General features: G+C 40.1%; 1 protein-coding gene across 1 annotated transcript in view; it reads right to left on the bottom strand.

Moving 5' to 3' along the window:
- Positions 1-14,646, bottom strand: part of LOC122448351 (coiled-coil domain-containing protein 7-like) — a 171,022-nt gene that overhangs the window by 69,929 nt on the left and 86,447 nt on the right. Inside the window, exon 13 of the mRNA XM_043479596.1 lies at positions 14,086-14,196. Coding sequence (XP_043335531.1) covers positions 14,086-14,196 — 111 coding nt within the window. The remainder of the gene's footprint in view (positions 1-14,085; positions 14,197-14,646) is intronic.

The raw sequence follows: 14,646 nt of genomic DNA, 5'->3' as shown, positions 1-14,646 counted from the left end.
CAAATTTATAACCAGTGTACAGTAACATTTTCTCTCGTTTTTATGAAGTCATAAGTCATTTACTAATATTATAATGCTAGATCTGTCATAAAACTAGATGATGTTGAAGCTATCTCATTATATAAATTTTCATAAGCAGCAAGTATATTTTATTTTATTTTTTGGAGGGCAAATTGGCTTTTTATTTTTATTTTTTTAATAAATTTATTTATTTTTGTTGGAGGCTAATTACTTTACAACATTGTAGTGGTTTTGCCATACATTGACATAAATCTGCCACGGGTGTACATGTGTTCCCCATCCTGAACATCCCTCTCACCTTCCTCCCCATCCCATTCCTCTGGGTCATTCCAGTGCACCAGTACAAGCACCCTGTCTCATGCATTGAACCTGGACTGGCAATCCATTTCACATATGATAATATACATGTTTCAATGCCATTCTCCCAAACCATCCCACCCTCGACCTTTCCCACAGAGTCCTACATCTGTGTCTCTTCTGCTGTCTCACATATAGGGTTATCGTTACCATCTTTCTAAATTCCATATATATGTGTTAGTATACTGTATTGGTGTTTTCCTTTCTGGCTTACTTCACTCTGTATAGTATGTTCCAGTTTCACCCCCCTCATTAGAACTGATTCAAATGTATTCTTTTTAATGGCTATTATTCCATTGTGTATATCTACCAAAACTTTCTTATCCATTCATCTGCTGATGGATGTTGAGGCTGCTTCCATGTCCTGGCTATTATAAACAATGTTTCAATGAACATTGGGGTACACGTGTCTCTTTCAATTCTGGTTTCCTTGGTGTGTATGCACAGGAGTGGGATTGCTGGGTCATATGGAAGTTTTATTTCCAGGTTTTTAAGGAATCTTCACACTGTTCTCCATAGCGGCTGTACTAGTTTGCATTCCCACCAACAGTGTAAGAGGGTTGCCTTTTCTCCACACCCTCTCCAGAATTTATTGCCTGTAGACTTTTGGATAGCAGCCACTCTGACTGGTGTGAAATGGTACCTCATTATGGTTTTGATTTGCATTTCTCTGATAATGAGTGATGTTGAGCATCTCTTCATGTGTTTGTTAGCCATCTGTATGTCTTCTTTGGAGAAATGTCTGTTTAGTTCTTTGGCCCATTTTTTGATTGGGTCATTTATTTTTCTGGAATTGAGCTGCAGGAGTTCCTTCTATACTTTTGAGATGAATCCTTTGTCTGTTTCTTCATTTGCTATTATTTTCTCCCATTCTGAAGGCTGTCTTTTCACCTTGTGTATAGTTTCCTTTGTTGTGCAAAAGCTCTTAAGTTTCATTAGGCCCCATTTTTTTATTTTTGCTTTTATGTTCATTACTCTGAGAGGTGGGTCATAGAGGATCCTCTTGTGATTTATGTTGGAGAGTATTTTACCTATGTTTTCATCTAGGAGTTTTATAGTTTCTGGTCCTAAGTTTATATCTTTAATCCATTTTGAGTTTATTTTCGTTTATGGTGTTAGAAAGTGTTCTAGTTTCATTCTTTTACAAGTGGTTGACCAGGTTTCCCAGCACCACTTGTTAAAGAGATTGTCTTTTCTCCATTGTATATTCTTGTCTCCTTTGTCAAAGATAAGGTGTCCATAGGTGTGTGGATTTATCTCTGGGCTTTCTATTTTGTTCCATTGATCTATATTTCTGTCTTTGTGCCAATACCATACTGTCTTGATGACTGTAGCTTTGTAGTATTGCCTGAAGTCAGGCAGGGTGATTCCTCCAGTTTCATTCTTTCTCAAAATTGCTTTGGGTATTCAAGGTTTCTTTGTATTTCCATACATTGTGAAATTATTTGTTCTAATTCTGTGAAAAATACTGTTGGTAGCTTGATAGGGATTGCATTAAATCTAACATTGTTTTGGGTAGTATACTCGTTTTCACTACATTGATTCTTTCAATCCATGAACATGGTATATTTCTCCAACTATTTGAGTCCTGTTTGATTTCTTTCACCAGTGTTTTATAGTTTTCTATATATAGGCCTTTTGTTTCTTTAGGTAGATATATTCCTAAGTATTTTATTCTGTTCATTGCAATGGTGAATGGAATTCTTTCTTTAATTTCTCTGTTTTCTCATTGTTAGTGTATAGGAATGCAAGGGATTTCTGTGTGTTAATTTTATATCCTGCAACTTTACTATATTCATTGATTAGCTCTAGTAATTTTCTGGTGCAGTCTTTAGGCTTTTCTATGTAGAGGATCATGTCATCTGCAAACAGTGAGAGTTTTACTTCTTCTTTTCTATCTGGATTCCTTTTATTTCTTTTTCTGCTCTGATTGCTGTGGCCAAAACTTCCAAAACTATGTTGAATAGTAGTGGAGAGAGTGGGCACTCTTGTCTTGTTCCTGACTTTAGGGGAAATGCTTTCAATTTTTCACCATTGAGGGTAATGTTTTCTGTGGATTTGTCATATATAGCTTTTATTATGTTGAGGTATATTCCTTCTATTCCTGCTTTCTGGAGGGTTTTTTATCATAAATGGATATTGAATTTTTTAAAAGGCTTTTTCTGCATCTATTGAGATAATCATATGGTTTTTATATTTCAATTTCTTAATGTGGTGGATTACACTGATTGATTTGCGGATATTAAAGAATCCTTGCATCCCTGGGATAAAGCCCACTTAGTTATGATGTATGATCTTTTTAATATGTTGTTGGAGTCTGTTTGCTAGAATTTTGTTAAGGATTTTTGCATCTATGTTCATCAGTGATATTGGCCTGCAGTCTTCTTTTTTTGTGGCATCTTTGTCTGGTTTTGGTATTAGGGTGATGCTGGCCTCATAGAATGAGTGTGGAAGTTTACCTTCCTCTGCAATTTTCCAGAAGAGTTTATCTAGGATAGGTGTTAGATCATCTCTAAATTTTTGGTAACATTCAGCTGTGAAGCTGTCTGGTCCTGGGGTTTTGTTTGCTGGAAGATTTCTGATTACAGTTTCGATTTCCGTACTTGTGATGGGTCTGTTAAGATCTTCTATTTCTTTCTGGTTCAGTTTTGGAAAGTTGTACTTTACTAACAATTCGTCCATTTCTTCCAAGTTGTCCATTTTATTGGCATAGAGCTGCTGGTAGTCTCTTATGATCCTTTGCATTTGTGTGTTGTCTATTGTGATTTCTCCATTTTCATTTCTAATTTTGTTGATTTGATTCTTCTCCCTTTGTTTCTTGATGAGTCTAGCTAGTGGTTTTTCAATTTTATTTATCTTTTCAAAAAACCAGCTTTTAGCTTTGTTGATTTTTGCTATGGCCTCTTTTGCTTCTTTTGCACTTATTTCTGCCCTAATTTTTAAGATTTCTTTCCTTCTACTAACCCTGGGGTTCTTCATTTCTTCCTTTTCTAGTTACTTTAGGTGTAGTTACATTATTTATTTGACTTTTTTCTTGTCTCTTGAGGTAAGCCTGTATTGCTATGAACCTTCCCCTTAGCACTGCTTTTACAGTGTTCCATAGGTTTTGGATTGTTGTGTTTTCATTTTCATTCGTTTCTATGCATATTTTGATTTCTTTTTTGATTTCTTCTATGATTTGTTGGTTATTCAGTAGCGTGTTGTTCAGCCTCCAAATGTGGAATTTTTAATAGTTTTTCTCCTGTATTTGACATCTGATCTTACTGCATTGTGGTTAGAAAAGATTCTTGGAATGATTTCAATTTTTTTGAATTTACCAAGGCTAGATTTATGGCCCAGGATGTGATCTATCCTGGAGAACGTTCCATGTGCACTTGAGAAAAAGATGAAATTCATTGCTTGGGGGTGAAATGTCCTATAGATATCAGTTAGGTCTAACTGGTCCATTGTCTCATTAAAAGTTTGTGTTTCCTTGTTAATTTTCTGTTTAGTTGATCTATCTATAGGTGTGAGTGGGGTATTAAAGTCTGCCACTATTATTGTGTTATTGTTAATTTCCCCTTTCATACTCGTTAGCATTTGCCTTACATATTGTGGTGCTCCTATGTTGGGTGCATATATAATCGTTATATCTTCTTCTTGGATTGATCCTTTGATTATTATGCAGTGTCCTTCCTTGTCTCTTTTCACAGCATTTATTTCAAAGTCTATTTTATCTGATATGAGTATTGCTACTCCTGCTTTCCTTTGGTCTCTATTTGCATGGAATATTTTTTTCCAGCCCTTCACTTTCAGTCTATATGTGTCTCTCAGTTTGAGGTGCTTCTCTTGTAGACAACATATATAGGGGTTTTGTTTTTGTATCCATTCAGCCAGTCTTTGTCTTTTGGTTGGAGCATTCAACCCATTTACATTTAAGGTAATTATTGATAAGGATGATCCCGTTGCCATTTGCTTTGTTGTTTTGGGTTTGTGTTCATACAGCCTTTCTGTGTTTCCTGTCTAGAGAAGATTCTTTGGCATTTGTTGAAGAGCTGGTTTGGTGGTGCTGAATTCTCTCAGCTTTTACTTGTCTGTAAAGCTTTTGATTTCTCTTTCATATCTGAATGAGATCCTTGCTGGGTACAGTAATCTAGGTTGTAGGTTTTCCTTTTTCATCACTTTAAGTATGTCCTGCCATTCCCTTCTGGTCTGAAGAGTTTCTATGGAAAGATCAGTTGTTATCCTTATGGGGATCCCCTTGTGTGTTATTTGTTGTTTCTCCCTTGCTGCTTTTAATATTTGTTCTTTGTGTTTGATCTTTGTTAATTTGATTAATATGTGTCTTGGGGTGTTTCACCTTGGGTTTATCCTGTGTGGGACTCTCTGGGTTTCTTGGACTTTGGTGACTATTTCCTTCCCCATTTAAGGGAAGTTTTCAACTATTATCTCCCTCAAGTATTTTCTGATGGTCTTTGTCTTCTTCTCCTGGGACTCCTATGATTCAAATGTCGGGGCATTTAACATTGTCCCAGAGGTCTCTGAGGTTGTCCTCATTTAATTCTTTTTTCCTCTCTGATTCATTTATTTTGACCCTTCTATCTTATGCCTCACTTATCCTATCTTCTGCCTCTGTTATTCTTCTGTTGATTCCCTCCAGAGTGTTTTTTATCTCATTTACTGCATTATTCGTTATATATTGACTCTTTTTTACTTCTTCTAGGTCCTTGTTAAACATTTCTTGCATCTTTTCGATCTTTGTCCCCAGGCTATTTATCTGTAACTCCATTTTGTTTTCAAGATTTTGGTTCATTTTCACTATCATTATCTGAATTCTTTTTCAGGTAGATTCCCTGTCACTTCCTCTTTTGTTTGGTTTGGTGGGCATTTATTCTGTTCCTTTACCTGCTGAGTATTTCTCTGCCTTTTCATCATGTTTATATTGCTGTGTTTGGGGGGCCTTACTGTCTCTTGACAGTTTGTTGTTCTGCTTTATTGTGGAGGTTCCTCGCTGTGGGTGGCGTTGGACGGGTCGCTTGTCATGGTTTCCTGATTAGGGAAGCTTGTTTCGGTGTTCTGGTGGGTGGAGCTGGATTTCTTCTCTCTGGAGTGCAATGAAGTGTCCAGTAGTGAGTTTTGAGATGTCAGTGGGTTTGGTGTGACTTTGGGTGGCCTGTATATTGAAGCTCAGGGCTATGTTCCTGTGTTGATGGAGAATTTGCGTGGTATGTCTTGCTCTGGAACTTGTTGGGTCTTGGGTGATGCTTGGTTTCAGTGTTGGAATGGAGGCTTTTGGATGAGCTCTTATCGATTAATGTTCCCTGGAGTCAGGAGTTCTCTGGTGTTTTCAGGTTTTGGACTTAAGCCTCTTGCCTCTGGTTTTCAGGCGTATTCTTACAGTAGCCTCAAGACTGCTCCATCTATACAGCACTGATAATAAAACTTCTAGGTTAATGATGAAAAGTTTCTCCACAGTGAGGGCCACCTGGAGAGGGTCACAGAGTTGCATGGAGAAGAGAAGACGGAGGAGGGAGATAGAGGTGACCAGGAGGAGAAAAGGGGGAATCAAAAGGAGAGAGACAGATCCAGCCAGTAATCAATTCCATAAGTGTTCTCCACAGCCCGGAACACACAAAGAGATTCACAGAGTTGGGTAGAGAAGACAAGGGGGAGGGAGGAGAGAGAGGTGGCCTGGTGGAGAAAATGGAGAGTCAAAAGGGGGAGAGAGCAATCAAGCCAGTAATCACACTCCCAAGTAAAAATGGGTACTGAAGATTGGGTTCTTAAAGATATAAAATTGATAACAAATACCAAAAAGCAAAGATTAAAAATCTAGCATAGAGGTTAGACTGTCAAAAATATAATGTTAAAAAAACAAAACAAAGTCACAAAAATTAGAAAATATATATATGAAGTTTCTTTTAAGAATAGGGTCTTTTTTTTTTTGCAAGGTAGTAGTATGTTATAAAAATGAAAATTAAAGGAATAATAGAGGACTTAAAAATTAAAAAAAAAGTTTAAAAAATTTAAAAAATGGTAATAGCAAAAATATGTCTAGGGGTTTCTCTGGAGCTGTTGTGGACAGTGTGGGGTCAGTTCAGTTTCACATAGTTCCTTGATCTGGCTTATACTTCTCAAGATCTATAAGCCCCTTCCATATAGTCAGTGCTAACTACAGGGTTTTAATCTGTTGCACCTGCTACTTCCAAAGTGGTTCCCTCTGTTTATTTTGGCTTCTTCTGTTTGCTGGTCTCTTCAGTGTCTACTTTCCGCCCTGACACAAGGGGGCGAAGGTGGTCACTTGTTTAGGCTCACTTGTTCAGTTGTGCTGTGGGGAGGGAGGAACACTGCAAGCAAATATCACTGGCCTGTGTGGGGAACACTCGCAGTGTCTCAGCCACACTGGGTTTGCCCCTGATCATAGCGTGTGTGCTCTCACGGTCTACGATCTACGGCCTATGGTGTTCAGGCTCCAGGTTGCTCTGCTGGGAACTGTCTTGAGGCGGCCCTGGGTTGCCTGCACTTCCCAGGTCTAAGCTGCTCAGGTTCAGGTTCTCGGGTACTCCCCAAAGGCGCAGACTCAGTTGGGCCTGCGTTTTGTGCCCTTCCCAGGTCTGAGCAGCTCAGATGACCAGGTGCTTGGTGAGCACAGTCACCCCCAGGTGTGGGGTGCGTCTTATTGCCTCCCCCATCCCAGTGGCTTGGTTTTCTGGGTGTACAATGGGCGTGCCTTCTAAGGTGTGCCATGAGTCTCTTCTGGGGAGCTGATCTCTGGCTGCAACCCTCCTGGCGGATGTCAACCCTCCAGAATCCCAAGAAGTCTTGGTTAGCAACGAAGCCTGCTTACAGTTTGGTAGAGGATGCCTCTCTGGGGCGGCGATTGCCCGTTTCCGGCTCTGGCTGCCTGCCCCCCCCCCCCCCCCAACCTGCTTGTCTCCAGTGGGGGATGGGCCGGTCCGCAGTCTGCTAGCTCTCCTCTGGGATTCGCTCAGTCCTTTGTTCTGTGAGCGGGCCTGGCAGTATCTTAGGTTAGGGCTTTTCATGGGACAGTTCTCTCTTTTTTTCTGTCTCTGGCTATTCCACAGTTTGGGTTGCTATCTCACGTTCATTCCCTCAGATTGCCCTCAGGGCATTCCGGCCCAGTCCTTACCCTAGGTAATGCAGCCCGCGCCTCCCAGTTCAGCCCCCACCTGCTGGTGGCAGATGCGAGCACTGCGAGTTGATCTTAGGCACGTAATCTGTGGGTTTTAATTATTGATTTATTTATTTTTCCTCCCTGCTATGTTGCCCTCTGAGATTCCAAGACTCCCTACAGACCTGCCTATGAGAGTGTTTCCTGGTGTTTGGAGACTTCTCTTTTAGGACTCCCTTCCCAGGATGGATCTCCGTTCCTACCTCTTTTGTCTTTTTATTTTTTATATCTTGTCCTACCTCCTTTCAAAGACAACAGGCTGCCATTCTGGGTGCCTGATGTCCTCTGCCAGCATTCAGAAGTTGTTTTGTGGTATTTGCTCAGCGTTCAAATATTCTTTTGATGAATTTATGGGGGGAAAGTGGTCTCCCTGTCCTATTCCTCTGCCATCTTAGGACCACCCCCCAGCAAGTATATTTTATTCTGGTCTTCAGATTTCATGGGCTATTTATACTTTAGGTTAATACATAATAATAGACCAAACAATGAAAATGCCTGTGTAGAAAGTCATTCATTAATTATAAAACACAGCCATCTAAATGTTCAAGCATAGAAGATCGGTTGAATAAAGTGACTATATATACCACAAGTATGGTATTGGTATAATGTAAATATGCTACAATGGTAGATAATTGTGTGTGTATATACATATAGACACACATACATACTATATATAGTATATAAATATCTGAACATAGAGAGGGACATTCACTTCCCCTATTATCAATACATCAGATGCTTGCCAGATGTCATGTCATGGGAAAATGAAAGTAGTGGGAACACTGGTAGAGCTCCTGCCCTTTCATGTTTAGACTCTTGTTAATACTATTGCAGTAAGTGAATAAAGACTTTTTACTTTCAATTTGGTTCACTGTCTTTATAGACTACCTTCACAACTGATAGCTGTCTTTTCAGTGACAAATGGTGGCAAGCAGGGTGGCCCAATTAAGTACAATGTCTTTCTGGAAAAGTGAAAAGCATGAAGATCCACCTGGGTATTTTGGGGAAATGCTAGACAAGACTACAAGGCTTGTTGGCAAGTACTAGCCGGTCAACTGCAAGAGTCTGAGGGTCCCAACAATGCACTGTGCTAGCCACAGCAATGAGCCTCAGGAAGTGCTACATCAAGAATACCCGGGAGCACTCTTGGAGAGGATTTCTTCAGTTGTTCAGTAGTGTCCAACTATTTGTGACCCCATGGACTGCAGCACGCCAGGCTTTCTTGTCCTTCACCATCTCCCAGAGGTTGCTCAAACTCATGTTCATTGAGTCATTGGTGCCATCCAACCATCTCATCCTCTGTCGTGCCCTTCTCTTCCCACCTTCAATCTTTCCCAGCATCAGATCTTTTCTAAGGAATCAGCTTTTCACATCAGGTGGCCAAAGCACTGGAGCTTTAGCTTCAGCATCAGTTCTTCCAATGAACAGTCAGGATTGATTTCCTTTTTAAGATTGATTGGTTTGATCTCCTTGTAGTCCAAAGGACTCACAAGAATCTTCTCCAACACCACAGCTTGAAAGCACCAAGTCTTTGGTGCTCAGCCTTCTTTATGGTCCAACTCTCACATCCACACATTACTACTGGAGAAAGCATAGCTTTGATTAGATGGACCTTTGTCAGCAAAGTAATGTCTCTGCTTCTTAATATGCTATCTAGGTTGGTCATAGCTTCTCTTCCAAGGAGCAAGCGTCTTTTAATTTCATGACTGCAGTCACCATCTGCAGTGATTTTGGAGCCCAAGAAAATAAAGTCTGTCACTGTTTCCATTGTTTCCCCATCTATCGGCCATGAAGTGATGGGACCAGATGCCATGATATTCATTTTTTGAATATTGAGTTTTAAGCCATATTTTTCACTCTCCCCTTTCACCTTCATCAAGAGGCACTTTAGTTCCTCTTTGCTTTCTTTCATAAGGGTGGTGTCACCTGCATGTCTGAGGTTATTTGTATTTCTCCCAGCAATCTTGATTCCAGCTTGTGCTTCATCCAGTGTGGAATTTTGCATGATGCACTCTGCATGTAAGTTTAATAAGCAGGGTGACAATACATTGCCTTGATGTACTCCTTTCCCAATTTGGAACCAGTCTGTTGTTCAACGTCCAGTTCCAACTGTTACTTCTTGACCTACATACAGGTTTCTCAGGAGCAGGTAAGGTGGTCTGGTATTCCCATCTCTTTAAGAATTTTCCACAGTTTGTTGTGATCCACACAGTCAAAGGCTTTGGTGCAGTCAATGAAGCAGATGTTTTTCTGGAATTCTCTTGCTTTTTCCATGATCCAGAAGATGTTGGCAATTTGATCTGGTTCCTCTGCCTTTTCTAAACCCACATTGTATATCTGGAAGTTCTCAGTTCACATACTGCTGAAGCCTAACTCGGATATTTTGAGCATTGCTTTGCTAGAATGTAAAATCAGGGCAACTGTGTGGTAGCTTGAAAATTCTTTGGCATTGCCTTTGTTATTGGAATGAAAACTGACCTTTCCTAGTCCTGTGGCCACTGCTGAGTTTCCCAGTTTGCTGGCATATTGAATGCAGCACTTTAACAGCATTATTTTAGGATTTTCAATAGGTCAGCTGGAATTCCATCACCTCCACTAGCTTTATTCATAGTGATGCTTCCCAAGGCCCACTTGACTTCACATTCCAGGGTGTCTGGCTCTAGGTGAGTGATCACACCATTGTGATTATCTGGGTCATGAAGATCTTTTTTGTATATCCTGTATTCTTGCCACCTCTTCTTAATATCTTCTGCTTCTGTTAGGTGTGTACTGTTTGTGTCCTTTATTCTGTCCATCTTTGCATGAAATTTTCCCTTGGTATCTCTAATTTTCTTGAAGAGATCTCCAGTCTTTCCTATTCAATTGTCTTCCTCTATTTCTTTGCATTGTTCACTGAGGAATGCTTTATCTCTCCTTGCTGTTCTCTGGAACTCTGTGTTCAGATGGGTATATCTTTCCTTTTACTCTTCGCCTTTTACTTCTCTTCTTTTCTTAGCTATTTGTAAGACCTACTCAGACAACCATTTTGCTATTTTGCATTTCTTTTTCTTTGGGACAGTTTTGATCACCACCTCCTGTACAATGTTATGAATCTCAGTCCATAGTTCTTCAGGCACCCTGTCTATCAGATCTAATCCCTTGAATCTATTTCTCACTTCCATTGTATAATCATAAGGGATTTGATTTTGTTCATACCTCAATGGCCTAGTGGTTTTCCCTTTAATTTAAGTCTGTAATTTGCATTAAGGAGTTCATGATCTGAGCCACAGCCAGCTCCAGTTCTTGTTTCTGCTGACTGTATAGAGCTTCTGCATCTTCGGCTGCAAAGAATGTAATCAACCAAATTTTGGTTTTTGACCATCTGGTGATGTCCATGTGTAGAGTAGTCTCTTGTGCTGTTGGAAGAGGGTGTTTTCTATGACTAGTGTGTTCTCTTGGGAATAGTCTGTTAGCCTTTTCCCTGCTTCATTTTGTACTCCAAGGCTAAACTGGCTCTTTATTTTAGGTATCACTTGATTTCCTACTTTTGCATTCCAGTCCCTTATGATGAAAAGGACATCTTTTTTTTTGGTGTTAGTTCTAGAAGGTCTTGTAGTTCTTCATAGAACCATTCAACTTCAGATTCTTCAGCATTAGTGGTTGCATTACTGTGATATTGAATGGTTTGCCTTGGAAATGAACAGAGATCATTCTGTTGTTTTTCAGATTTCATTCAAGTACTGCATTTCAGACTCTCTTGTTGACTATGAGGGCTATTCCATTTCTTCTAAGGGATTCTTGCCCACAGTAGTAGATATAATGGTCATCTGAATTAAATTAACCCATTCCCATCTATTTTAGTTCACTGATTCCTAAAATGTAGATGTTTACTCTTGCCATCTCCTGTTTGACCACTTCCAATTTACCTTGATTCATGGACGTAACATTCTAGGTTCTTATGCAATACTGTTGTCAGTTTTAATGAGGTTCCAGACAATGATGGACAGCCTAAAACTGAGACTCATCATTGAATTAAATGAATATAGAACTCTTTGGGATTGCTTTGTCTGTGATGTAAAGAGGCCTTAGAGACTTGAGTTGTTCACTTGCATGATGAAAGAAGTAACCAAACTGAGTGAGGCACTTTGGTACTTTGTGGGCTGCATCACTATAAAGCCCCTTCTTAAGTGTCACCCAACAGCAGGAAGTTTGCTCAAGGTGGAGGGAGAAAGGGAAGAGGATAGGCGAACACTGAGACCCTCTCCTTCCTCAGCTGGGTACTATTTATGCTCTGGCAACTTTCAGCCTGGACCTGTCACTAAAATCATGTTTGGACCACCACTGCAGAGTCTATAGCAGCCCTGTTAACCATGCTATAGTAATGAATAAGAACAGTAGATAAGCTTGTTAACCAGGCCAGGTTTCTAGATTTATTTCTGCTATTCCTGCTGGTTATTGAGCTAAACCAAACTTCCTTATAAGGTCAGGTGATAATGTTCTGCAACAAAATCCAGAACTTAACTGACCTACTTTTAGACACAGAGAAATGGTGTCTACCTTCTGCTCAAATGGTAAAGACTAGCTAAGACAGCAATATAAAATGGTAACCATGTGCTTTCTCCTGGATGATGCTTCTAGAGAAACTCTCTGAGTCTGGATACTCAAAGAGGAGGTAGATGACCAGGTATTAGGCCATAAGGGCCACAAAATACAGCCTTATTAGAGTCTGCATGTTTAACAACTGCTATGATGAATTGAAATTATTCCCTCTGGCTCTCCCTGTGAATATGGAGATGAATAGGTGAGCCCCTCTAACATTTAGCAACAAACAAGACAAAACTGCAGATCAGATCTCAGGATCTCCAGTAGGGACCAGAGGTTGTATCCCAAGGTCAGAGTTGAATGTGGAGGTAGGAAAGAGTTACATTTCTGGGACTTTCGAATACCAGTACAGAGGTGGCTGTGACCCTCAAACCCCAGCACCAGAATGAGGGGAAAAAACAATGTCTCTGATTTTGGATCTGAGGTCATTACCAGTGGGACCCTCACCTAGATCCAGCTATGGATGGGTCTCTTTGGACAACTCCAAACTCCAACAAAAACTTCTTAGGGCATTCACTATTGAATTTATCAGTGATATAGATGTGCTGCCTAAGTGAACACCTGCTCACATTTGCCCATAAGCCCGAAGAAGACTGCTCCAGCTGGCACCATTTTAGTGGGCATATGGAAGACCATAAACCTCCCTGACTAGCAGCCCCTAGTGCTGTTGTTTCTCAGAAACAGCAGCAACTGCCTAGAATAAAAAAGCAAAAAGCAACGCCTTCACTGCTGAGTTCAAGAATAATAAGGCCCTTCATGAGACTAATTCTCACTCAATAGCCTCATCTAACCTGTGTACATGGCCTTAGGAGCATGGAGTCTCGAGGACTATTGGCAGCTCAACGCTGTAGTAAAACTCTAAGCACTGGCAGTACGTGACTTTGACACTGTCACAGGGGCTACTGCCCAAGAGAAAGAAACTTGGTATACAAAAACTGACATTTCAAACTCCCTTTTCAGCATCACTGTCCATGTGGATAATCAGAATCAGTTTAATTTTATGTGTAATGGCTTGCAATATACCACTAATGTCCATCCAAAAGTCTACCTAAATTCCCCTACTATCTGTCATCAGATATGATGAGGCCAAGAAAAATTCAAGCTACTGGAAGGAACACTAGCCTTCCATTATGTTGAAGATGTCTTCCTGGTGGCCCCAGAAAAGGACACTACCCAATGATGACTGGTCATTCTGAGGACTCACATGAGGCAACATGATGAGCCATTAATACAGATGAGGCACCATGACCCATCACCCAAGTGAAATTCCTAGGAACGATCTGGAAAAAGCAACAACATCCTATCCAGAGGAAACGACTGACAATATCTGGTCCTCTTAACTTCCCCAAATAAAAAGAGTTCCAACAATTGGTGGTACTTTTCTGGTATTGGCACTTTCCAAACAGGGAACTTGATGGCACCTACCTATGAGGTCACCAAGAACACCTCACCTTTGTGTGGCCCAACTAACAGAATACCCTGTTGGGGGTCTCCATCAAGCCTCCAGGCTGCCCTTCCCCTAAGCCTCTCTGATTTCTATTTGCTGTTTTAGTTACAGATCTCAAAAACTTACCAGTCTGTCATTTGGAGCCTAGGTAGAATGACACTGCTACTGGTCAGAAGTGCCCACTGGGCAGAATTTCCTGGAACCTGTAATCTCCTAGAGTCAGCTAAAAGGTATACACAATTGGAGATATGACTGGACAGTTACTGAGCTTAGTGGATACTGAGTGCATGCTTTATGACTGTGAAATAATCTTATGGCAAAGAAATTACAGTCCGAAGGTATTAACACTTTGGATCTTGTTCTCTAGTTATCTTTGGGTATTCACAGTTTAGGTCATTTATTTTTACTTCTATAAAATATACACTCAAATACATATTCATAAACCAAGGAAAAATGATTATCTGATGAGTTTAAAATAATTTAAAGTTACCATAATTATTATACTTACTCTGACTCCTTTCCCTTCTGTAATTTATTTGGTTCTCTACTTGCGTTTGGAGTTTTGACACTGGATATTGATTAAAAACCATAAGATTTTTATCTGGTACTCCAATATGAGCTACAAAAAGAGATATATTTATTTATTTATTTATTTATTTTTTTACCTTGCTGTCTTTTTTTTTTTTGGTTTTTAATTAATTTATTTATTTTTTCAGTAGGTTTTGTCATACATTGACATGAATCAGCAATAGATTTACACGTATTCCCCATCCCGATCCCCCCTCCCACCTCCCTCTCCACCCGATTCCTCTGGGTCTTCCCAGTGCACCAGGTTCGAGCACTTGTCTCATGCATCCCACCTGGGCTGGTGACCTGTTTCACCATAGATAACATACATACTGTTCTTTCGCAACATCCCACCCTCACCTTCTCCCACAGAGTTCAAAAGTCTGTTCTGTACTTCTGTGTCTCTTTTTCTGTTTTGCATATAGGGTTGTCGTTACCATCTTTCTAAATTCCATATATATGTGTTAGTATGCTGTAATGTTCTTTATCTTTCTGGCTTACT

The sequence above is a fragment of the Cervus canadensis genome, chromosome 10 (assembly GCF_019320065.1).
Source record: "Cervus canadensis isolate Bull #8, Minnesota chromosome 10, ASM1932006v1, whole genome shotgun sequence".
Classification (NCBI taxonomy): domain Eukaryota; kingdom Metazoa; phylum Chordata; class Mammalia; order Artiodactyla; family Cervidae; genus Cervus; species Cervus canadensis.
The sequence above is the reverse complement of the archived record's forward strand: the minus strand, read 5'-3'. Positions and strand labels throughout refer to the sequence as shown.